We start from the raw sequence: 25285 nt of genomic DNA, 5'->3' as shown, positions 1-25285 counted from the left end.
GTCCCTCAGTGTTACCATGACCTTAAGGAGGTTTTTAACAAGGCCAGAGCCACCTCGCTGCCCCCTCATCGTGTGTACGATTGTGCTATAGACTTGTTACCAGGCTCTTCACCACCCAGGGGTCATCTTTATTCCCTATTTGCTCCAGAGACACGGGCGATGAAGGAATATGTGGAGTCTTCACTTGCTGCTGGATTAATTAAACCTTCTTCCTCTCCCGCTGGAGCCGGATTTTTCTTTGTGGCAAAGAAGGACAAGTCACTTCACCCCTGCATTGACTATAGAGGTTTGAACGACATTACCATCAAGAACAGGTATCCCCTTCCTCTTATGTCATCAGCTTTCGACCAGTTACAAGGTGCTAAGATCTTTACCAAGTTAGATCTTAGAAATGCTTAAGATCTGGTGAGAATAAGGGAGGGGGATGAATGGAAATCTGCTTTTAACACCCCAAGTGCCTCACAAATGCCCCAGCTGTTTTTCAGACTTTGATCAATTATGTACTTCGAGACATGCTTAACATCTTCGTTTTCGTGTACCTGGATGACATCCTCATCTTCTCCCCTGACAAAACGACCCACAGAGATCATGTATGCCGTGTCCTACAGCGTCTCCTGGACTACCACCGCTTTGTCAAGGCCGAGAAGTGTGAGTTTGATGTTTCCACAGTTTCATTTTTGGGCTTTATTGTGTCAGTGGGCAATGTTTTGATGGATCCGGCTAAGGTTAATGATGTCTCTGAATGGCCTGTCCCTGCAAACCGCAAGCAAGTGCAGCGTTTTTTAGGGTTCGCCAACTTCTAAAGAAACTTTAGCACTGTTGCTGCTCCATTGCATGCACTAACCTCCCCAAACACAAGGTTTCAGTGGACCTCTCAGTCGGACCAAGCCTTCCAGAGGCTCAAGAAGGCCTTCACCATGGCCCCTATACTGACCCTCCCGGACCCACGTCTGCAGTTTGTGGTGGAGGTGGACGCTTCAGACGTGGGGGTTGGTGCTTTCCTCTCCCGGAAGTATTCTCCTGCTGAGGAATTACGATGTGGGGAATCGAGAGCTGTTGGCTGTTAAGGTGGCACTGGAGGAGAGGTGTCACTGGTTAGAGGGAGCTGAAGTGCCACTTATTGTGTGGACCGATCACAAGAACCTGGAGTACCTGCGCACAGCGAAGAGACTCAACCCTCGTCAAGCCAGGTGGGCTCTTTTTTTTAATCGGTTCAACTTTTCACTGTCTTATCGTCCTGGTTCTAAAAACACTAAGCCTGATGCTCTCTCCCGTCTCTTTGATACGGGCTCTGACCATTCTTCCCCCGCTACCATCCTGCCTCCCTCATGTATGGTGGGTGCTGTTACCTGGGCTATTGAGGAGAGGGTCAGAGAAGCAAATGTTGGTAACCCAGGGCCGAATGGTTGCCCTCAGAACAGGTTGTTTGTGCCCCTCTCCCTCTTTGCTCTCAGGTCATCCACTGGGCTCATGCGTCCCCTCTCTCCTGCCATCCGGGGATCAAACGGACCATGTTTGTGGTCAAGCAACGCTTCTGATGGCCCAAGATGGAGAGTGAAGTGGGGGAGTATGTTGCTGCTTGCCCGGTGTGTGCTCGGAACAAAGTTTCTCGTCGGCCTTTTCCTGGTCTCCTACGTCCCCTTCCTGTTCCTTGGTCGGACGTCTCTCTGGACTTTGTAACGGGTCTTCCCCTGTCCCAAGGTAACACAACCATTTTGACCATTGTCGACAGATTCTCAAAGTTGGTGCACTTTGTTCCTCTGCCCAAGTTACCCTCTGCTAAGGAAACGGCGGAGGTTGTCCTGTCCAATGTTTTCCGGTTACATGGCTTCCCTAAATATGTCGGATCGGGGTCCCCCAGTTCGTCTCCAAGTTTTGGAAGGAGTTCTGCGCTCTCCTGGGTGCCACAGTTAGCCTCTCCTCCGGCCATCACCCTCAGTCCAACGGACAGACCGAGCGGCTCAACCAGGAGTTAGAGACCGGTCTGTGCTGTCTCGTCTCTCAGAACCCCACTACTTGGAGTAAGAATCTTATCTGGGTTGAGTATGCGCACAACACATTGCCTTGCTCTTCTACTGGTCTTTCCCCATTTCAGTGTGCTTATGGCTACCAACCGCCCCTGTTTCCGTCCCTGGAGGGAGAGGTCAGGGTTCCTTCTGCCTTGGCACTCATTCGGAGGTGCCGTCGCATCTGGACTGGGGCTAGACAAGTGCTGCTTAGGATGTCTGCTCGGTACAAGAGGGCAGCAGACCGCAGACGGATCCCTGCTCCCACCTATCGTGTCGGCCAGAGAGTATGGCTCTCCACTCAGGACGTTCCTCTTCGAGTCGAGTCCCGTAAATTGGCGCCTCGTTTTGTTGGTCCCTTCCCTATCTCAAAGATTATTAATCCTGTTGCTGTGAGACTCAAGCTTCCCAGGTCCATGAGGTCGCACCCAACGTTCCATGTGGCTCGGATCAAGCCGGTCAAAGAGAGCCCTCTGGTCCCTGCCTCCAGACCCCCACCGCCCCCCGGTTCATCGATGGAGGGCCAGTTTATTCTGCCAAGCGGCTCTTGGCGGCTCGCCGGCGGGGTCGTGGACGCCAGTATCTGGTAGATTGGGAGGGCTATGGTCTTGAGGAGAGGGAATGGGTATCTTCAAAGAACATTGTCGACCCAGACCTCATCCGGGATTTCCACAGGCATCATCCAATCGAGCCTGGACCGTGCCGGTCGTTGAGGGGGGTGGGGGGGTGTCACATCCTTGCCCTGGCTGATCGCCTCACTCCCTCACCTGTGTATTTTCGCTCCCTGTTAATCACCTGCCTGGCCTCAATGAGCCTCAGCTGTCCCTAATGATCACTCCTCACCTGTGTATTTAGTCTGTGCTGTTTCCTTGGTCGGTGCCAGTTCGTCTTGTCTGTATAGCAGAAAGTGCTCCATGTTTCTCTCCTGACGTAAGCTATTGTTCTAGCTGCTTAGCATTTGTACCAACCTAGTTGGTTGTTTTTCGTTACTTCCTGTCAGTACATTTTTTGATCATTGCCTGTTTTATTTTTACCTTTTGGATTAAACACTTGACTAAAGACCTTATTGCCTGGTTGTGCTCTTGAGTCCCATTTTTTGCTCGTGCCCGTACTTGTGCTTGATAAGTGAGGATTTACAGAGTAGAAACTGTTTAGCTATTATGAGAGGGGTAAAGATAACAAGTTCCCCTTACAGTTAATAGTCACATCAAGCATCTACCACTTGTCAGTTGAGCCACCTTTTTCTAATGTAGAGTGATTGCATGTTACCACCGCATGCACCTCAATTTCGTTATGGTTGTTAAAAATGAATAATAAAAACATTCAGCCTGAAGTAAAAAGAAGCAACCGCATAACTGTTAGTTGTTAAACAAGTATTACTTCTCACAAAGTGTTTGAGTTTAGGGTGAGGTAATGCTCCATCCATAGCCAAAGTCCTTTGCATCTAATGTCACTAAAAACATTAGATGTTTAAGGGGTCTCAGCCGGTGTTTATCGACAGAAAAAAGTCACGTCAAATCATGCAAGTTATAGAAAATAAATGCATGAATAAATAGAGGCAGAATGTAGTATGGTCCGAATTACAAGTGATAAGATGTAATGAGATAAGAAACTCTCCAACAATTGTACACATAAAGATCAGCTTACATGTCCTGCAGAGTATGATAAAAGTGCAGCAATGTCTTCATTGGCTAAGGTTACTGCTCTTAAAATATTTGTCAGAAAATGTTATAAAAAGGTAATAAACCAGAGGCGTTGAGTATCAAATATCAAGTTCATTTGACATGCATTCTATTGAGGTGCTTCATGGGAAATGTAGGACTGAGTGTTGAGGTTTGACCCAAATTAGTGAAAAGAAGTCAGTACATTTCTGCCTCTGATGCTTTGATATTGTTATTTTCATGTAATACATACCATATATCACATGGTATCAGCAGTCCTCTCAACTGTACCTTTAGTACAAAACTAAATCACTGGAGTAGTTGTATACGGTTATTTTTAAACTTTTATTATAGGGCTCCCATTTGGAGGAAAACTTGATGCATAGCTAGTTAAACCAATTAAGACGAAGATACAAATAACAAAAATGTAGAGTTGTTGTAATAATATACAAAATATAATGCACACTTTAAAGACTATTGCAATAAATAAAAAACAAAGACAATATTTTTACAAAATATGAATATACAAGAAACTGCAAAAATCATATATGACAAATACTATTCAAATAGAGCTTCGCAGATACAAAAAGAGGTAGTGTGGAGCAGAACTGTGCAACATATGTGCATGATTATTTCGGAGGCATAACATCTCATAGGATAAACAGACCATTCAAATATGTTTTCGGTTTTCTTAACTATCCAAAACGTGAACTATAAAAACAGTCACAAAAGGCCAGAATTTGAAAGAGGATATGGTAAATGATGTGCAACCAAAGGAATTAACTTTAAGGGCCAGTTTAAAGTGGTTGGCATTGCATCTGTTTTCAATAAAGATGGAATTGCTCATTGCTGTCAACATTAATCGGACAACAATCAAGATGGTTTTCTTGTTTTATAGCCCATGTAAAACTAAGCTAAATCTAGAAGCCTGCGACTGCGTGCCAGCTTTCACAAACAGTCATGTGTGGTATCATGAGGCGGCAAAAGACAAAGGGTCATTATGTGATGTTCTTGTCTCCATTTGGGTTTTGGGGGGATTTGGGGCGTGTGTGAGGTTGTGTGAAATGGAAATAAATGAGTATACGATTTAATGGAGAACTATGGCAATTGTGTCCTTACAATAAAATAAAAATTGGGGTGATGTTTTCATTAAGACATGTGGAAAGAGTTGTCATAACAGATGGAAAAGACTGGATTCTGAATCTTGCTCTGACACTCTGTACGTGCGCTTGGTGTTTCTCTCTCGGAAGCAGATACCAGGTCCCAAACGCCTCCCTCCCTGTGTTGGGCATGAGTAATAGGCTCCACCACTGGCCCCTATAAACGCTTTGTTGACGCCACAGTCAGTCAGATCTACCTGGTCCCCCTCGCTCCAGGAGAACAACATGTTTGCATACAGGCGACGACTGCTGCTTTTGCGAGCTGTACTGAGCATCTGCGCCTTTAAAGACTTATAAGTGCGCCTCTATCAGAGCCCGCAGCCAACTTCCCACAACTCCGAGGCGCTCGGCGAGTAGAGTAGAGACAACCAGAGAGGCACTGGCTCATCTTCACAGCTAGACCCATGGAATAATAACTATGGAATACCACTGGATACTGCTGTCTGTGTTTTTACAGTTACTCTTCCATCCAGGTAAGACTCATCATTTTCACTTGGTCTATCTATGCAGACAACTTGTTGCTGTTGACTTTTGGAAAATACAGGCTCGACAATATTTGAATGCCAAAATGTAATCAGCTCGATTTTGCGTAGTAATCTGCATGCATTTAAATGCTCCACTTGGTCAGCATTGACTGTATGGTGCATTTCTACTCAATTGCCTTTGTTCTGGTGCATTGAGTTGTGAAGGCTGCTGATAAGACCAAGTAAAGTCACTCAAACCTGATGAGGAAATTGGATACTTGGGTTGATGATGTGGATGAAAACGAGCTACTTTAATAATTCATGTTTTTGTCAGAGAACATCTCACATTGAACAGAAAAGTAATCAAACAGTGGAGGTTGTGGGGGGATATGTGAGCTCGATGCAAAGGGTCTTTTGGTCGTAATGTTCTGGATGAACGCGACAGGTTTATACGGTGTTCCTCCCTGCACAAAACCGTCTTCATGAAAATATAGTGGCAACTCCTGGCTCATTGGAAGCATGCAAACTAGCACTTGTAGAACTGCTTTGCATGCGTATATCATTTTTCTTTTGTTTGAATATTGTCACGTGTTACTTTTACAGAGCTTTTAGAGCATTTTGGTTTAATTTTGAAAATACATTGCAATAATTATCGCCTTACATCATCTTCATAGCATTACTCCAGATGTCAAGGTCCATAAACACCAAATTGTATTTTACTGCCTTTTCTTACATACACTTCATCTTGAATCGTTGTTTTATATGATGGTTAACATAAGTGCTATTCCTTATGTTCAAATGCGAGGAAACTCAGTCCAAAGTCAACTTTTATCTTATAGTAGAAAAATAGTTGACGATTTCTCCGGCTCGCACATTTATTGAACGTTGTTTTTGGCAAGCTGCATTCAACCAGCCAACCTTGCAGATAAACTGTGAACCACATGATTTCTGTTCTCGCTGGGTCTGCCAACCTCCTGCTGCTCAGGGCGGCATCAGGTGGGCTCTTTCTCTCATTTCCATCTGAACGACAGCTTGAAAGTACAGCTATGATCTCATGGGATTCCGTTGATGTTCACGCCATGTCGGTATCATCAGGGACTTTGAATGACTGCCACATCTTAACGCAGTGTGCACAGGCTTGCTGGTCATGTGATGCAGGGCACGCTATTACGTTTGCCTTAAGCTTGTTCACTCAGGCGACAGTCAGACCTAATTCACTTTCACCATAATCAATAAAAACATATACCATTTTATTTATTAAATATACCTCACGGACATTTGTAGCTCCCTGGACTGTTGATGACAAAACCTTTGAGTTAAATTCTGCAGTTGTTAGACAAATATTTACGCATAGGTGCAGATGCTCTGCAAACAGAGCCAGCAGAACAGACCTTCTCTAAATTAACACATTTTAATACAATACTGTTGCTCTCCTGTTTTAAAGCATTTTAAATGTCCGAAGGCTACACACATTCGTTTTCTTTTTTCTGTTTGGGTTGATTTAGGTAGGCCTATGTCATGTTTCCGTGTCTATAATGTAATTACAGAGATCTGCTCAGATGTCAAGAGGTTGAGTATTACACCAAGCATCTTTACCTGCATTATGATGATAGTCAGAATTCAAAGCCTCAGTCTTTCCAATGTAAAACAATCTAAAAATAAAGGTATTGTAACATATTGTTTAAGTTGGGGTTTTACTTGTGAAATAGGCTACTGCATATTTTCAACTGTTTATGCAATCTCTTTTGTGGAACTGCATGCTCACAGCTTGTGTCCACACTGAGGCTATAACACACAGCCGAGGAGTCACAATTAGTCACAGGCCATGGGTTTGGAACCAATGCTCTATAAAAACATTATTTAGCACAACTTCATTTGAGGTTTTTCAAACAAAGAAACTCTCTTTCTTCCTCTGGCTGAACAAACATATCAGCAATGTGGCCATGATCATGCTCACATGAGGTTTTGCTTCCTAATGTTGAGAACCCAAATTGGCTCCTCATGATTTTGACGTGTTTCACATGCAATTGATTTCCCTCTCTATCGGTTTATAGGCAACACCAAGCCAACTATTACCCCAGCTGGAAGTCACCTTGTTGTCCCGCTCAACGCACCCTTCGAGCTGCGTTGCCAGGGTGAGAAGGAGATGCAGTGGCAGCGGGAGGACCGGCCGAAGGTGCGGGGAGAGATAAAGATTACTGGGATGTCCACAGTGCGCATCTCCAGGGCTCAGCCAGCTCACATGGGGCGCTACATCTGCCGAGAGGAAATGTCCAAAGCGCAAACCTCCATCTACGTCTATGTGAAAGGTACATGGATGTAACTTTCAGTAATTGAGGGTATTTAGTTGATTACATGTGTTAGATATTATGTGGTGTTTGAGTGTGAGACAGAAGAAAGAGAAGTAAAATGTAGAGCAGGGTGAGACAGACTGCAGAGTAAAGCGGAGGAGGGGAACAGTGCGTGTGGGAGTGCTCGCAGACAAAGGTGTTGGTATCTTTGCCCTGGACAGGTGCAGTAGATACTGTAACTATGTATTGAGAGCATGACTGAGTTTACTGTATTTTTCTTCTCTATGTCTCTTCATATCCCATTGGCCCACTGCCATCACTGCAGGCTCCACAAACCACACATAACCGATGAAGAAACAAGCAGTCACTACTTACTAGATGAGAGGCTCACATGTACCATCACTAAAAAAGATTTGGAATTGAATTTATGTAATTGGACAATTTAATGTTTTTACTACTCTTTGCCTCTACTGGGTAGATATCACTTTATAGACATACAGCAGAATCATTACTTTTGCCGGGTATGTCATGGTGACTGTCAATTCTAGAAATGGGAAGTAACTATTATAGTTTAGATATTGTAATTTTACGTTATAAGTTCTGTTCTATTTGGCAACACCCATGGTTGGTGTTGCCAAATACCTTTACTGTTTACTACCTTGTTTATTAGCTAGCAGTCTTCTTCATTATTTTGTTAGAGCATCAGTGCTCTTCTTGTGAAGTTACTGCCACCTTTGGATCAGTGAAGCACTATGAAGCCAGGAAGCCAGGAAGAAAAGAGACGTTAACATTCCTTAAATTAATCTGTTGAAGTTCCGGGGTTGACTCACACTCTTATAATTGCATCATTTCTGACTGTAGAATTGGCTACACCAGCTGTTATCTTGTGAAATTGGTATTGGACTAAAATGTAAAATTCATTAAAGAATGTAGTTTGTAATTTGTGCCACATTTCATTGGCAACATGGAATATGATTTGGCAACAAGATAAAAGTATATTTTGATGTAGCATTATTACATCATGGCTGTCAAAACCTAAAGTTCAACAATTCAGTGTACAGCCCCGCTTACAGCTCTGACGCCTACATTTTTTGGCAGATCCTGTAAATCCCTTCAGAAAATCAATGGTGGACAAGATTCTTACTAGAGAGGGAGACACTGCTTCCATCTCCTGCCTGGCGACTGATCCAAGTCTGGACAACCTGCGCCTGGAAACATGTTCAAGTAGAGCTCTGGCCTCTGGTCTCCAGTTTTCTGCGAGCCTCGAGAAAGGCATCACCATCTTCAACACACAAAAGTCCTACGAAGGTTGTTATGTGTGCACAGGAAGACTCAAGGAAGAGAACGTCAGATCATTTCAATACAACTTGATCGTGAGACCAGGTAAAGTGGATTAAATGCATGTATGTATGTGCGTTGGTGCTCCAAAAGCACAGGTTGATAATTCAGTCAAATTTCCTTTGATTTCCTTTTAGTCCCCATTGCTCCTCCTGTGATTGAGATGCAGGCATCCAAAAGAGTGATTCTCATCAGGGATGAAGGTCTATCCCTCACCTGCAACACTACTAATGTCAATGGAGAAATCCATCTAAAGTGGGTCACCCCACCTGGCTCGGTGAGACTCTTCTACCTTTCCTTTGCTGGGTGCTGTGGGGGATCTGTTGTTATAGAGATTATTGGGCAAATTCACAAAGAATGTCTTGTGGCTGCTGATAAAACTAGAATTTGAAAAACAAATCTTCAACGTGGCGAGATCTGATTCACAAAAGGTATTGAACTTACGGCATTTAAGCGCACTTTAACTGCGTGTGGTTATTTGGGTTAGTCTCTTTGAATTTTACAGGTGTTTGCAGTGAGTCTCATCTGCACTGAAAAGGGCCAAATGTTTGTAATTTTAGTAGGTGCAAATAGCATGGAATCATCAAGACGCTATTTGCTTTGCGGCAGAATTGGGGTTAGCAAAAGCTGCACATTCCTTTTGTGAATTCACCCTTAACTGTTGATTGTTTGCTTTTAAGATTTAAACGGGCTATGATAAGTAAAACCAGATAATTCACTTTAATGTTTGGGAAAAGTCAACTACTAAATATCAGCAGACGTGTGGAAGTATACTCACCACATGTCTTTTTTTCTTGCAGTCATGAAATGTTATGACACCTAAAGACCTAAAGACTGTCAGCTGCATTGATTTTTACCTGAAAATTGTTACATTTAAATGTTCCAAACTAGAAAAGAAATGATTATGTTTTCCAATTAGATTAAAATACTTCTTTGTTTTAATAGAGAGATTCACCTGTACTGGTATCAGTGGTTGTTCTGATGAGAGAGTGAGAGGGGTCAAAGATCTTGGCTTTGTGTGAACCATGTGGACTACAGTGTGCGTGTGTTTACTTGCATGCAGGCGGTTGTGTGTTCATGTCAGTGCTGTGCTTGGCGAGGATAGATATGCAGACGGGGTTAATCTCTAGAGATCTCTGGGCGTTGACAGGGTGCCGTCTGGTATCCACAGCAACCACCAAAGGTTGGCGGTGTTTCGCGTATCCTGGAGGAGAACTTCACTCACGTGCGCAGCGCCACCTTGACCATCACTGAGGTCGGACATCAAGACGTTGGACGGTACCGATGTGAAGCTGATAATGAGAAAGGGGTCAGCTCACAGTCAGTGTGGCTCGATGTTTACGGTGAGTGTGTGAAGATATTTGAAGCCGCCTTTTGCTAACTTGAACTTTGAACTGTGAGGTCTGGACACTTCAAAGAAATATAGACAACATTTGACATCTTCAAATCCTGATAACAGTGTCTCATTTCCTTATTTTTCAGAAAAAGGATTCATCAATTTAACACCCGCAATCAATGAAACCATCCATGTACGTTCAGGCGAGAATTTGCCCCTAAATGTTGAGATGGAGGCTTATCCAAAGCTGCACTGGTTCTCCTGGAGCTTCATGGGCCAGCAGCTGAGAAACACAACCGACCATGTCATCACCACTCACGTCCATGAGTACAGGTGAGACAAACACACACGCTTTAAGTGCTCCACTTTTACCACATAGATGGAAATGTTCATTACCCATGCGGAGTGGAATTTAACACTTAGGTTTGGCTGCAGGTTAGGGCAGTGTTAATGCATCGGCTTCACTTGTAACAGCCAGCTGAGAAGAGCAGCAGGAATTTTAAGAGCGTTCCATAAACACTGGTGAAACGAGAGTGTCGAAATATAAATTGCATATACAGGAAAATAAAACAATAATTATTTCTGCTTAAAGAAATACTACTTAATATGTTTGAAGGCTGTATGCTTTTCCACTCATTTCAACCTTTTTTTTATTTTGTGAAAAATATCAGATGACCTTTTAATCCTCTATTGGAAATCAATAAATCCATATCAACTGTGAGAAAAAAGTAACCTCGACTATTGAAAAAAGCTTCTTAAAATGAGTTTGTAAATTGCTCGAGACTCCAAGGCACTCCCTTTTTAAACAACCAAAACACCTTTGTTGTTATGGCAAATGATGTTAGACCTAACAGAATGAAGCCTTTTTCAGGGAGTCCAAAAGATCTTTGAAAATACCACTACATGTTGTTCTACTTGTTATTTGATATATTTGATTTACATACGTATACTGTCAATCAACTATTTGCATTTAAGAGCAAAAAAAAAATACTTGATATAATTTCAAAATGCAAATACTTTATCTTCTCAGGCAGCATTGATAAACATAAAAGGGAAATACCAGTTTTGTAAAATAAATGTAAAAGCACTTATTCTTATAAAAAATGTATGAATGCATTCATGCTAAAAATGTAATTTGTGTTCAGGTACAGCAGTGAGCTGAGGCTCGTGCGACTGAAAATGTCAGAGAGCGGTGTTTACACCTTTCAAGCCTCCAACGGTGACGCTTCAGTAAACCACACATTCACCATCTTTGTGATCAGTAGGTTGTGTTAATGATTTTTTTAAAGGTTTGTTCTTCCCTAAAGCCATATAACGAACTGTATTAACCTTAGGAGCTGACATGTGGGAAAGGCTCTTATTGACCTTTTTCTTTGTGGGAAATGAGGTCTTGCTCTCAACCTTACACTGTATCATTATAGCTCACTCGGTTCAATGCAAATAAAAAAAACTCCAGCTTGTCATTCATCTCTTACCTGACACGCTCTGACTCACTTGTTTTTCCTAGGTAAACCAGAGATTGTATCTCATGAGGGCCCAGTTGACGGACAGGTACGCTGTGTGGCAGAGGGGTTTCCTGCCCCGCAGATCACCTGGTACTACTGTGAGCAGCCATATGCCCGGTGAGATTTTAATAAAAGATTATATACCTTTTTCATCAATCAGCTTTTGTAATTATATAGACATTTTTATTGATTGGGATAAACCCCTTGAGATGCACCATCTCGTTTTCAAGGGGGTCCCGACAATAGCAACAACTTACAGACATACATAAACAAAAAGACAAAATGCAAAACATGACACACAAGACAAACCACATACAGTCTGTTAAGTAAAATTCAAGCAATGCATACAATCATTACAATTTGAGACAGTCAAGCAAATCAGTTTCATCAATATCAGTTTCATTAATAACAAGTACAGACCAGTTGAAAGTGAGATGATAATGCATGTTTAAATAAACCCAATGATGCAAGAGATCTAATGGCAGCAGGTAAAGTATTCCAGTCAGTTGGGGCTTGGTAATTGGCAGCTACAAGACCAAACACTAATGGTTGTTTAACATAAGAGTTTGGTGCGTTAATGTATTGTCTGTGCCTTTCTTTAGTTTTCAGTTGTTGAGCTAAATTGGGGTGTAAAATGTCTTTGCACCAATCAAAAGGTATCTATGAAAGTAACAGGGGTTACTTCTACAACTCCAGTTAAATCTGACCAATAAGAAATACTCACAGTCCTAATGAGTTATAATTGCTTCTTATTGAGTCGTTAATATTTAACTTTATAGAGAAATACTTATTTGCAACCATGTTTAATGGGGCTTCATAAGTAGCTTTAAATAAGATAAGCCCTGTGTTTTGTCAAAACATTTACCCTAATTTATTAGTTAAAAATAAACAGTAGTTTGGTTAAACAGAACATGCTGGGATGGTTTAATAAGTGCACCTAACAACTAGAGTCTAAAGTAGTAACATGGATTGTAAAACGTTATTAGGCAGACTGGTCATCAAACCGACTAAACAAAAGAAAAGCTGCCAAACCAAAATCAAAAGCATCATGCACCATAACAATGAAAATCCAATTAGTATGTTGATGTTTGCCAACACATGTAATGGCTTTTGCAATAGCAATGAAGCATGCATGTCTGTGTGTTCAACTGTAGCCACAAGATGTATGTTCAGTTACTCTATTGATGATGAGCGCCAGCCATTGGTTACAAGAGATCCACCCACCATTTCAGTTCATATCTGATCTTTATTTTCAGTTTCACGTTTAGATGTTTGGGAAACTCATATGAAGAGTCTGTTGGGGATACTAAAGGTCACTTTAAGGACACGTTGGATAGAGTCAGCTGTATGATGATGCAGGGAATGTTCAGATTGTGGGATTTGACGGGAGAAAGATTAACTTGTTGGTAGGTGCCTTGGATGTCTGCCTGGATCCAATTGGACGCGCCTGGTATTGTGTTAAACAGAACGTGTGTCGAAGGAGGAGCACCTGGTCGCATCAACACCAATCCCATGCAGCACAGGCAGTGAATCATAAGTGATTATCCAAACTTATCCAGTAATTCAGTAATCACAATCAAATCCAATTAAAACTCATTGCATGCACTCACGAACATGTATGTGCAAAACGTGAAAGTGATGTGTCCAGAGTGGGCCTGTGTTCAGGGAACATGTTGATAACAGCTGCTTTTTTATGGTGTGATGCTGTGAAAGATAAGCCCCGGGTTGTTTTTCACTATTTCATTAACATAGGTTGAATTCTTAACCATTTGTATGACTTCTGGTCGACTTGGGTCCATGATTTTGCATGTTTTGCAAAAAAAAAAAAAGATATGTTTTATATCACAAAAATAGTTTTTAAGTCTGAGGAAATCCAGAATGTTTTACTTCTGTGACTAAGGCGAGAGATCAGATGTCAGAGTGAGACAATCGCTGATCCCCACAGCCAATTATTAACAATGCAAACATTTCTGCCTTCAGGTGCTCCCAACAGGTGAATGCCACCCAGGAAGAGCACAATGTCATCACTGTGACTCTGTTCAGCCCCATGTTTGGGAAGACGGAGGTGGAAAGTCGGGTGAACGTCAGCAGGGGACGTTTCAGTACTCTGGAATGTGTGGCGACGGTGGAGGGAGAGCAGGCCTACACACTCTTTTCCATTAGCGGTGAGTAGATATCATAAATATACACACCTGCGTAAATAAAGTAGTATGCAGTCAGTTAAATGCAGGCCACGTGATCTTGAACGGGGCGCCCGTCGCCAGTCTCATGTTTTGTTGCTGATTTGATGTAATCTTCTCCATCTCCTCAATTTTAGATTATAATCAAGCCCATTGAAGTCAACATTATATAATAGGACACAAAGACACGACCATTTTATCCATATTTGTATCCACCTGGTATTCTTTTTCACAGTTTTTTAACTGATGTTAGTAGTTTTTTAAGCTTATGACTCATTCCTCCTTGTGCATTGTGAAACAACGTTAGTAATTCTGTAAACTCCACATGGAACTTAATCCCTAATTCAAAATATTTACTACAAGCAATGATTTTGGCAATGATTAACCCATAGGTGTGGTTTTACTACTAGAAGTTGGTGGTTTATAATCTGTTTGTTAAACAAAGGCAAGGAGAAAATCCTCAGACAGGTTTCACCACGATAAGATGTGTAACTTAAATATAGGATTTAGCTTTAGTAATAATAATAATCCTTATATTTATTATAGCGCTTTATCAATGACTCTCAAAGCGCTTTACCAATCCCCATTACACATACAGATCATACATAGCCTACATGTAATGGTCATCTACTGTGGACAATACCCACAGGAGCAAATTCGGGTGAAGTGTCTTGCCCAAGGACACAACGGCCTGACAGTCTCTTGTTTACTTTATCATTCCAAATCCGCTCTGTTTAACGGCCCTCCCATATGCTTTATAATGAACTCTCAAGTGCAATAGCTGAAAGTACAGCAGTTGTCCCGGCCTAAACGTGGAGACGCGGGTTTATGCAGGACATGGGGGGCTAACTGTGGCTACAGCGGGAATGTGGGCGAGCATTATAAGCCTTTGGGAGCGTGTGCAGAGGAATTTTGTGCTTCGCAGAGTAACAGCAGACCAGGCGGAGGCGCTCAGAGTGTGGAGCTCAGTAGGAGTCCTGGCTGCTGGCGTTCTGGGGCAGTGGGAGGCTTGGAGGTGTCAATGAGCTGCAGCAGGGAATACATAGAGCTATAGAAACCACTGACAGGTTTACAGGGGATTAGTTCCTGCAGACTCTGCATTTTCCGATTTGAAGTGGAAAGAAAGCTGCTTATCTCTAAAGAGCTTATTACACCCCACCGTGCAGAGGAGAAAAACAATAAGGCATCAAAAACAGCCAGACACAAAGGGACAGAACACTGATTACATATAATTACCCACAGAGACACAGCTGTAAAGGCAAAGTAAATACAGTTAGGTATTGTATAATCAAAACAGATGTCAAGCAGTTCAACTGAATGATGTGCATACATTGCAAACAAAGAATATAACAGAGAATGGGAACATATAAATACATAAATAATTTGATTCGTTTGCTGTGATTTGACCAAAGTGTGCTTCACCGTGACTAAGTCCTCTCTGGCTTACCTTAATGCCCCTTTGCAATGTCATTTAGAGTGTAAACATATTAGACCATTGAACAAGTCACCAATAGACTCTATTGCAACTGCTTTTGTATCTCACTATATAATTTCTCTCTCCCTGTAGAGAGAACTGTCACCCATGATCTGTTCACCCCTCTGTTAATTGGCTCGGTATCGGCAGCAGGCATCCTTTGTCTCGTCCTTATCATACTGTTCTACAAGTACATGCAGGTAAGACAGCTCTGCACTCTTCCCATATGGCACGCCCTCTTCTATCACGTTTGGGAAATGATAAATCAAAAGAACAGCATGTTGAAACTTCATTGTAGCATTAATAATGTGTATCATTGTATTTGAATTCTTGCCAGAAACCCAAATACCAGATTCAGTGGAAAGTTATCGAGGGCATCCATGGAAACAACTATGTGTACATTGACCCCACCCAGCTACCGTACGATCACCAGTGGGAGTTTCCTCGGAATAACTTGCGCTTTGGTAAGAGCCCTGTCCATCTTTATCAATGTTGACAGCGTTAAGAGCTGTGTCTAGGCCTTTACAAATCCATTAATATGCAATTTCTGACATTCAAGTGTCTTCATTGTAGGCGCAGATAAATTCTGATGTGGTCATAGATGAGGGTTTGTGACAGTAATAGTTTGAATAACAAGGCCTTACAGTGCAGTCAGAATGAGATAACCCTGTCACCCGCAGGCAACTTCATGCTGATTGAGAAATTGTAATATTTCTGTGTCAAGTTACACAATGTTGAGGTTTTAGCCATGTGTCTTGTTACTAACCAGTTTCACAGCTCATACATTATGAAAGTCCACTCCTTCACTGCAAACATAATATTGTTGACATATTATGGGTGGTGTTTTTAGCAATCCTTAAACAGGATCCTGCATGTCCTGGTGCCTATGTACACAGCCCGGGGGCTAAAACTAGTGCTGTTTGAGGAACAGCGGCATAAAACCAGTTTGTTGGAGGGGGAAAGTCTTGGGAATAACAGTTTAATGTCCGTCATCTTTTTTCAGGGAAGACACTGGGATCTGGTGCATTTGGAAAAGTGGTGGAAGCCACAGCATATGGCATCTCCAAAGCAGATTCAGTCATGACGGTGGCTGTGAAAATGCTCAAATGTAAGCGTTGTTTCACATGTGTCTTACTTGTTGGTTTTAGACCATAGTTTAAGAATATTTGTATTTGGTGATTTGCACACTGCTACAAATCATATTTAGGAACCTTTTTTTATTTCCTTCAAACAATAACTAATATATTTATCCTCCAAATACCAGATGATGATCCATAATCATAGTTCAACTTGAGTTTACTCTAATCCTTTTGATAATGTTACTGATTATATTCAAATGTTTTTCCCCCCACAGCTAGCGCTCACGCCACAGAGAAAGAGGCGCTGATGTCAGAGCTGAAAGTCCTCAGTTACTTGGGAAACCACATGAATATTGTCAACTTGCTGGGAGCCTGCACTGTTGGAGGTGCGGCAGCCATGTTGTCCTGTATATTCATTTAAGACTTTAGAGTGAAACAACAGAGATTGTGGACATAATCTAATGAGTGTGCCACCTCTATAGTTTTGCCAAATTACTAAATCTATGTATCTGGTAAGATCATCATCTTAAGGTATGTTTCTTTGTTTGAAGGCCCTACACTGGTGATCACAGAGTACTGCTGCTTTGGAGACCTTCTTAACTTTCTACGCAGAAAGAGGGAATCATTCATCTGCTATAAGCTCGAAGAAGACTGCCACTACCGCAACGTGATGCCGCAGAGAGACACAGCTGGGTAAGGTTTTTATTTTTGTGTAATGAAAGTTATAGTGTGTGTGTAAGAGAAAAGAGAGTACTAGTATTTACTATCCAGAGTGTGCGTAGGAGGAGGGTATTTGGACAGCAGTGTGCCTATGTGTGGCTGTGCTCAGCTAAGACCAGACTGCTCCTTTCCTCTTCACAGTGACAGCTTGAACGGCTACATGACCATGAGGCCTTCTGCTGCTGGCAACCCGCCTTTCAGCTCATCCTCTGAGAAGAGACGCTCAATACGCAAAGGCAAGCAAGCCAGTCATTCATCAAATATCTCAATCCTAAAATATACAGTAGGATTCAGACCAATAAAAAATCTCTGTCCTGTTTTGTCCTCTCAGGTGGCTCCTATGTTGAAGCAGATGAAGAGAGTGAGATGTTTGAAGAGGATGGTCTGTCTCTGGACACAGAAGACCTCCTCAGCTTCTCACACCAAGTGGCCAAAGGCATGGAGTTCTTAGCCTCCAAAAATGTGAGCATCAAATTACCACTGTCATACCCTTTGGATTAAACTTTGATGTGAATTTGTTGACGTGATATCTTACAGAGCAAGGGTCATGTTGCACAGCCAGTAAACGGATCTTAAATGCATGTTGGAGCATGCTGTTAAAAGATGTATTTGCTGCGAGGGCAAGATACTGTGACCATTAAGCTCATGTATCAGTGTCAGCGGTTGTCTGTTACAGAGTCAAGTGTGGAAAATCAGTACCAAACCACATTAGAAAAAGCACTTAATCCAAATCAAATGTTGTGTTATTGATTGTGATGTATATGACATGTTCCATTTGATCTTTAAAGAGGTTCTGCATATTTTTCAGTGTATCCACAGAGACCTGGCTGCAAGAAATATCCTCCTGACTCAAGGAAGAGTAGCAAAGATCTGTGATTTTGGCCTGGCACGAGACATCAACATGGACTCCAACTATGTAGTCAAAGGCAATGTAAGTTTGTACTAAAGACACAGAGAGTTCAGGATACATACAATGGTGTCTCTCATGCACCCCCCCTTCAACATATCATTATAATCCTAAATCAAACCCTATGCTTCAGTGTTCTGGTTTGAAACAGTCTAAATAGATGTGTAAAGGAATTAACTAGCTTATTGGGCGGGTCCCTGCTTTGTCTATTGTGCCTTTACTTGTCAGATGTACTGTGTATGTAAACTTCCTCCTTAGGGCTGTTGTAGATCACTAGAAAGTTAATTGTATCTGTATGTTTGTTAAGACAAGTCTGCTCAAAGCTCAGAGAAAATAGGTTAAAATCAATCCTTGATGATGTTTTACAACACTTATTCAAGTCAAAACTAGAAATCCATCTGCCTTTGACTTTCTTGTGACGTTTTAATGTGTGAAGATTTACCCAAATGAAGATTTGCACAATACTAAACTAAAACAGGTTTCACCAAGCAAACAAGTTCCCCAATAAAGAAAAGACTAAAGACTACACCTAGGCGCCATTGTACTGACCTTACCTGAACTGACAAAGCTAACGTGAGCTTGCTAATGCAGCAAGTACACTGAAGCTTAAAGAAGTTAATAAGGGAAATGGTTGACACATATTAAATGACACTTATAACTTACTTACTTAATAATGTAAACCGACACATTACATCAAAGCACAATAAACTGTAAGCAACTGTTAAGCCAACAAACTGAATGAAGGAAGCCATATACCCATTATGATAGCCTTGGTCGCAGGTACAAAGACAAAAAGTAGTAGTATTTATACGAGATGCAAATCTGTTGGTGTGCGCCTGTGATGGCTTAATGACCTTAAAGTTTCCCAAATGTGAGATGTGTCCTTGAATGTATCTGTGCGTATCAGGTGTGTGCGGCACAGAGCGGCTGTGAACTATGAGTTTTTAGATTCTCAGGGAAACGCTGTGTGCATTCCTGGCATTTTGTACAGTCTGTTCATTAAGCAGCCAGTCACTCATATGTTTGACGCCAACCACATTTAAAGAAGGCAGAAAAGAAAGAAATCATCACTAGGGAATTGGAAGGTTTTACATTTTGAGTAAATTCAACTCTCTATTTACTTACTCAATGCTTTCTTTCCCAGGCTCGTCTGCCTGTGAAATGGATGTCTCCAGAAAGTATCTTTGAGTGTGTGTATACATTTGAGAGTGACGTGTGGTCCTACGGCATCTTGCTCTGGGAAATCTTCTCACTAGGTAAGTCTATCTATCTATTGTGTGTGTGTTTATCTGGCTGTCTGTGTGTTTTTCAGAGCTCCACAATGTAACTGAATCTTCCCCGCTAAATGTAGGAAACAGTCCGTATCCTGGCATGCCTGTAGATGCCAAGTTCTACAAACTGATAAAAGAAGGAAAGAGGATGGATGCTCCAGAGTTTGCACCCAGTGAAATGTGAGTTGTTTTAAAAAAGTTAATAAGTGTGTGTAAAAAGAGCATAGGAGAAATGGTGTGAAATGGTGGATAGAGGTGGTAAGAATATTTAAAAAATGCAATGTGTGGGATTTGCATAGCAGTCTGCTCTCATCCTGTTGCATTTGGCTGTTCACAAGTATAACAAAAAATATACATACGAAAAAAGAACGGGGCGATGTAATAACTGCAGGCAAGTAAAAGTGTTTATGTTTCTGCTGCTGTGCAGGTATCATATTATGAGGTCCTGCTGGGATGCTGACCCATTCAACAGACCTCCCTTCAGGAAGGTTGTGGAAAGGATTGAACAACAGCTGACGGATGCCACAAAGCATGTAGGTTGCTCCTCTCTTTGATATTGTTTACTTTACCTTTACGGTTATAAATTCCATTCTTAAAGATAATGAACCGTGAAGACTCACAGGCAGTCAACATAAATATGTGGTTGTGAAATAGGACCGGCTCCAGAGTCCTTTAATGGTAAAATCTGTTGTGAAACGGTTCATTTGATCATAGGCCTACCTTTGACACAATTTTGAGCTTCCACAAAATATAAAATATAGAAAGATATATACACATTGAATCAAAACATTGCCTTCTATGCTAAATGCTAAAGCTAATCATTTGTGATTTTCAAAACTGCTTTTAAACTCCTGAGTTTTCACACATACGTCAGCTGAAGGTCAGGGGCCTCTCCTCTCACAGCATGAGCAGATATGTACTGGTCCAGCAAGAGGTCTTTCTCGAGGGGACAACTCTCAGCTGGTCTGATTTAACCATGCTACATATCATGGTCCAATTGTTCTCATGACTCTCTTCTTAAGCTCCAATAGCTTTGAAAATTCCTTATGTCAATGTCATGTAAACATTTTGGGATATATAATCTGCTTTCTTACTAAGATAAAGATCGAAAGATTGATACCACTCAAATGTGAGCATGACTGGCTGGTTAAAAGCTTTAAAAACACCTTGTATCTTGTTTAAACCATACAAAAATGTAAGAAGACATAAACATTGTGGTTTTACGAAAGATTATATGGCTAGTTTTTTTTTCAAATAGATTTTCGTACAGATTAAACAAGATTTGATGCCATGTTCAAACCCCACAATATCTGTGTCTTTTAAAATAGTCACTGTGTCAGTCATGTCTAACCTGCTAAACTAAAATGGTGAGCAAATAAATACCTGCTAAACATATACATTTCAATAGCCGTTGTTAGCATTCAGCTCAAAGCAAAGCTGTTTTTAGTGAAGCATCTAAGAGCAGTCACCCTGGCTCAAGACCTTTTGTTTTGATTTGCCTTGGGCTGAAGCCGGCTTCTTGTTTCTCGGCAGAAAAGTGTTGCTTTTAGCTCATGGGAAAATGACACGAACAACATTAAAGTCACTAAAGAGTCCATGTCTTCAAATGAGATGTATAGTAATGTTTACTGTTTGAAATGTTTGAAATTGCAGTACAAAAACAATATCAAATAATGATCCCTCTGTCCTCTTTACCCCTTCTTCCTAATCCTCAGATCTATTTGAACTTTAGCTCCAGGCTTCCTGTTACGCCGAGAGCCAGGGAGGAACAAAGTTCTGAGAGCATTGCGCCTCACAGTCATAACTCTGCTGCTGGCAATAACAGCGCTCCGACTCAGCCGTTACTGGTCCAGCACGAGGTCTTTCTCGAGGGGACAACCCTCAGAGCACAACGGGTGTAAGGACCCACTCCACCTCTCTGGCTGCCTCATGAAGTGCCTGTAATGTTCCGCCACATTTCACCCTACAACTACACCCTCACACTGGCCTGGTACCAACAGCATGTGTTGTTACCTGAAACAACAAAGGACAAATGGCTTTCATCATTGTCATTACTACTGTTGCTAAATACAGAGGACAGTCGGACTAATGCTCCCTTGCCTATAACATAGAACTGTTAAGGCAACGAGAAGGGTGGAGAGATATCAGCGGTTACTCTAACACTGTCATATAAGTAGATTATTAGACTGTTATGTCTTTTTTGGGGGGGGGGGGGGGGGGGGTTTGTTAAAAAATGTCCTTCACACTGTTTATCTATTGGAGTTTTTTTCTTTGTAAATGTTTCATTTTGTTATTCTTTGTTGTTTTTCTGTTACACATGTTTATGTAGCGTTTCCATTTTTGGTTGGCAGTTGCAATTGTTGGAGGAAAAACTTTTTTTTTCTTTTTCTTTTCCTGTTTTATTGTCAGTATTATATAACGGTTCAGATCTGTGTTGATATGAAGAAAACAATCTTTGGGGGCCAATTTAAATATAGATATATCGAGACACTGGTATATAAGCTATTAGTCAGCATTGTTGGTTTGCTTAGAGTTGCTTCAAGTCATTCAGGAAATATATTTTTGCTGTTTTTATGTTGGTTGTCACTACCTTGAGAGCAACTTACTTTACTGGATCCGTCAAAGCATTTCATGGATCGGCCCACCAACACTGTAAACACAGTTCAGAGATATGAGATAGACATGGTACGCTAGCTTTTCATTTAAGTGCTTTTGACTGTATATGTACATATCTGTAGGCAATTATATTAGTCATTGCTATATGATGACATGGATAGTTAAACGTTTGACAAAGAAGACACTGAGGAAGCTGTAACTCCTAGTGTTCATCTTAGCTTTGTGACAGAGGCATGTAATGCAGGTGTATAGTTTCACTTTTTGACAGCTGGACTGCTGGAGAGTTCTCTTGTAAAGTTGTAAATAATTTCAGGTTTATATGGTTTGCTCTCATGCCACATCCAGTGTATGATCTTTGTTTACAAGCATGAGACAGGTACTGCCATTTGATACATGATTTCTCTGCTTTTTACCTTTTTCCTCCTTTTATGAAGGAACAGGAAAGGAACACTTTATTCTTCTGGCTGACAGGCAATTGGTGTGTTTTTGCCCATGATACTGCTATAGCTCTCAATTGTACAGTATATATCATGGATCAAGTCCGTATGATGCACATTTTAAATAACATTACTGTAAGTGGACTGCAATATTCCCTGAGATGAGCCAATGCGTCTTCAGGGCTCTCTGTTCAGACGTCAAGGCTGCGTACAGCGCTCTGCTTCCGTGTGTTGGTCATCTCATTGTTCTGCGACCAGTAGCTGGTTTCCCAGCAGTCCCTCTCTCCTTTGTATCCAGCTGTATCCGCCTTTAGAAGTGGGACTTTCAGCACTTCTCAGCCAGTAGTCTGTATCAGTCCAGACCATTATGATTCCCCTCTTCCCAGTAGTGGATGTTGTTGTGAAGAGCCCTGCTGAAGGAAATTGTCCTGTGTGTGTGTGTGTGTGTGTGCGTGCGTGCGTGCGTGCGTGCGTGCGTGCGTGCGTGCGTGCGTGCGTGCGTGCGTGCGTGCGTGTGTGTAGCATGAATGTCTACTTGTGTTTGTGCACATGTCTGTATTGCAGGATTTAAGTAATTTCCATATGGAGGTGCCACTTCTAAATGTTCATCTATTCATCTACAATTATCCCTCAGTTACACTGCTCTGTCTTTTTGTAAATATAAACAGGCGTATATTGTAAAATAATGTTTATGCTTTTGAAGATGTTTATCACAATGAAGGTGTGGTACATTAATGCTGAATTTGAATGCTGTATTTTCTTATGTGTGCACAGATTTCCAACCGTTTAAAAAAAAGCTGCTTGCGTCTCTGTGACCATGGCAACAGAAAAGAGATTTATTTTGGCAAATGTTTAAATTTAGTTTGATTCATAATTTTAATCAGTTTAATTCCAGTGCTCATATTTTTATCAAAATTATATTACAGGATTTGTCAGCCAAGAATTTTCTGTATTCATCAACATAATTATTAAACCTGAGAGTTAAGTTATCCCATGTACATTTGGTGTGTTGCTAATACATGTGTCAATGTAAATAAAAATGTGTATATTAAATTCCCAATTAAACATTGTTGGTCTAAGGCGTCCATAACAAATATATCAGATCCTGTCTTTATAGCTGTGAGATGTAGGTTGATATTTTTTGTGTAAAATACAGTAGCGGATGACACCCAATCTGATTTTATTTAGCTATTCTTCCTGCTCTAATCTAAATCCTCTGGCTACAGCCCAGAAAGGGACATCTGGTCGTGAGGGGAAAGCCGCGAGGAGGACCGCAGCACTGAGAGCAGACAAGCGTGGGCAGAGTCCATTGTTTTAGGATCTAACTGATAAGAGACAAGAAGGAAATCCCACCATTGAACTAAATGTTTGTTTGTCAGACTTAAGGAAGTTTAATAGAGAGAAAGGCTTAGACCTATCTTTGTAGTTTCATTGTTATTAGGCCAGTGGGGGAATATAGACATTCAACACAATTATTTAAAATATAGCTTGCAACATTTAAATGTCAATCAGTTACACATATGTATTTACTGTATAAAGACTGTTTATCATCTAGCCTTTTGGTAGTGTGGCGGCACGTGGGGGGTGTTTGTTGGAAATCCTATTCAACTAAAAGCCAGAGAACGCCACCTTGGGAATTGCACCCAAGGAAATAATTATTCCAAGTACCAACAAGGCACTCAGGTTCGTGATACTGAGGGGCAGGAGACGTGGTTCCAATATATCAAATGTTTTATTTTCTGGCATTAAAATATCATTAAAAACACCATAAGATCATTATACACACCGAAAATAAAGGGGGGGGAACTCTTAATTCAGGGATGCTGAGGCTTACCAGTGGATGGAGGTGACGAGGGGTGAGAGGGATCCCAACAAAGTAAATTAAGGCACCCGTGATCACTACACACTCACACGAAGGAACACAAATCAGGGGGGAGCACAGCACGACACACAAAGGGGGAAGCCACCACCGGGGACACCAGCACCACACCTTTGGCTCTCAGCAACTAAGAGAGGCAAACAAGAAACAATTACTGGGATAAACAGTAAACACAAATTAATACACAGACCAACACATAAGATAAGTATAAGACAATAAAAAGTCAAGAATACTACAAAATACTGATTTCAAGTAACTGATATTAACTGAAATAAACAAATTTAAAGCAACAGGGTCGAAAACTAAACCAAAGAAACGAAAATCAACCTAACAGTCTACTTAATCTTGAATTAAATAAACAAAACAAACTTAACTCAATGAAATAACTAATCATGAACAGAGATTAATCGAACAGTCCGCGATAACAATGTTTAAAATATGGCCCTGTAATCAAGCCCGCCTTAACCTGCCATCAGGCCCTGGGGCTGATAGTTTTTGTAGGCCCCCTATTTAAACAACAAATCAAAGTCATTTATAGCCTCGGCAAGCTCTGTGATCGCACTTCTCCACTCAGCTCTACGCGCGCCTGGTCCTCTCCTCCAGATGAGTGACGTATCGGGCCTCCCTCATGTATCTGTCCGGTTGCCGTTGGCTCCCCTCCAGTGCCTCCACGTAGCAAGTCCTCGTCGTCCTCCCATCTCCTCCAACAGATAATGTCCCTCCTGTCTGTTTTTCCTCTCCGCTACTCCATTGCTATCAGAACCAGACGGCCTACTTGGCTCCGAGGCCGGCACCGCTGCCGCTCGGTACAGAACTCATCTGTCCTTCCTCCTCATCCTGGCCTACAGGTTTAAAATAACCTGTAAACTTAGGTATTTTTTGTAATAGCTGCTTGTCTCGAAACTCCTTTTCCCTCAACAATTTCCTTTTCCGAGCGCCACTCTCAAACTTTTTCTTCTCC

The 25285-nt window shown here is 41.5% G+C and overlaps 1 protein-coding gene across 2 annotated transcripts; it reads left to right on the top strand.

The window, feature by feature from the left end:
* The first annotated feature begins 4977 nt into the window (after positions 1–4977).
* On the top strand, positions 4978–23524 carry kita (KIT proto-oncogene, receptor tyrosine kinase a). Of its 2 annotated transcripts, none has more exons than XM_034229775.1 (21): positions 4978–5300; positions 7346–7600; positions 8681–8965; positions 9058–9197; positions 10092–10263; positions 10403–10589; positions 11402–11517; positions 11764–11878; positions 13742–13926; positions 15509–15615; positions 15753–15879; positions 16419–16523; positions 16770–16880; positions 17046–17187; positions 17356–17450; positions 17546–17676; positions 18023–18145; positions 19266–19377; positions 19473–19572; positions 19820–19925; positions 21108–23524. In XM_034229775.1, the coding sequence occupies exons 1-21, from the start codon at positions 5246–5248 to the stop codon at positions 21291–21293; spliced, it is 2955 nt and encodes a 984-aa protein (XP_034085666.1). In that variant the 5' UTR covers positions 4978–5245; the 3' UTR covers positions 21294–23524. The 2 variants fall into 2 exon arrangements, with proteins under 2 accessions (XP_034085666.1, XP_034085665.1); XM_034229774.1 differs by having other exon boundaries at positions 10071–10263.
* The last annotated feature ends 1761 nt before the right edge of the window (positions 23525–25285 follow it).

The sequence above is a fragment of the Gymnodraco acuticeps genome, unplaced genomic scaffold (assembly GCF_902827175.1).
Source record: "Gymnodraco acuticeps unplaced genomic scaffold, fGymAcu1.1, whole genome shotgun sequence".
Classification (NCBI taxonomy): Eukaryota; Metazoa; Chordata; class Actinopteri; order Perciformes; family Bathydraconidae; genus Gymnodraco; species Gymnodraco acuticeps.
This window is presented reverse-complemented; position numbering and strand designations above follow the sequence as displayed.

Excerpts from the sequence above, each read along its gene's own strand:
- kita (XM_034229774.1), top strand. The coding sequence starts at position 5,246 with ATGGAATACCACTGGATACTGCTGTCTGTGTTTTTACAGTTACTCTTC. Across the intron at positions 11,518-11,763 it reads ATTCACCATCTTTGTGATCA|GTAAACCAGAGATTGTATCT; the intron begins GTAGGTTGTGTT and ends TGTTTTTCCTAG. Across the intron at positions 15,616-15,752 it reads TGTTCTACAAGTACATGCAG|AAACCCAAATACCAGATTCA; the intron begins GTAAGACAGCTC and ends AATTCTTGCCAG.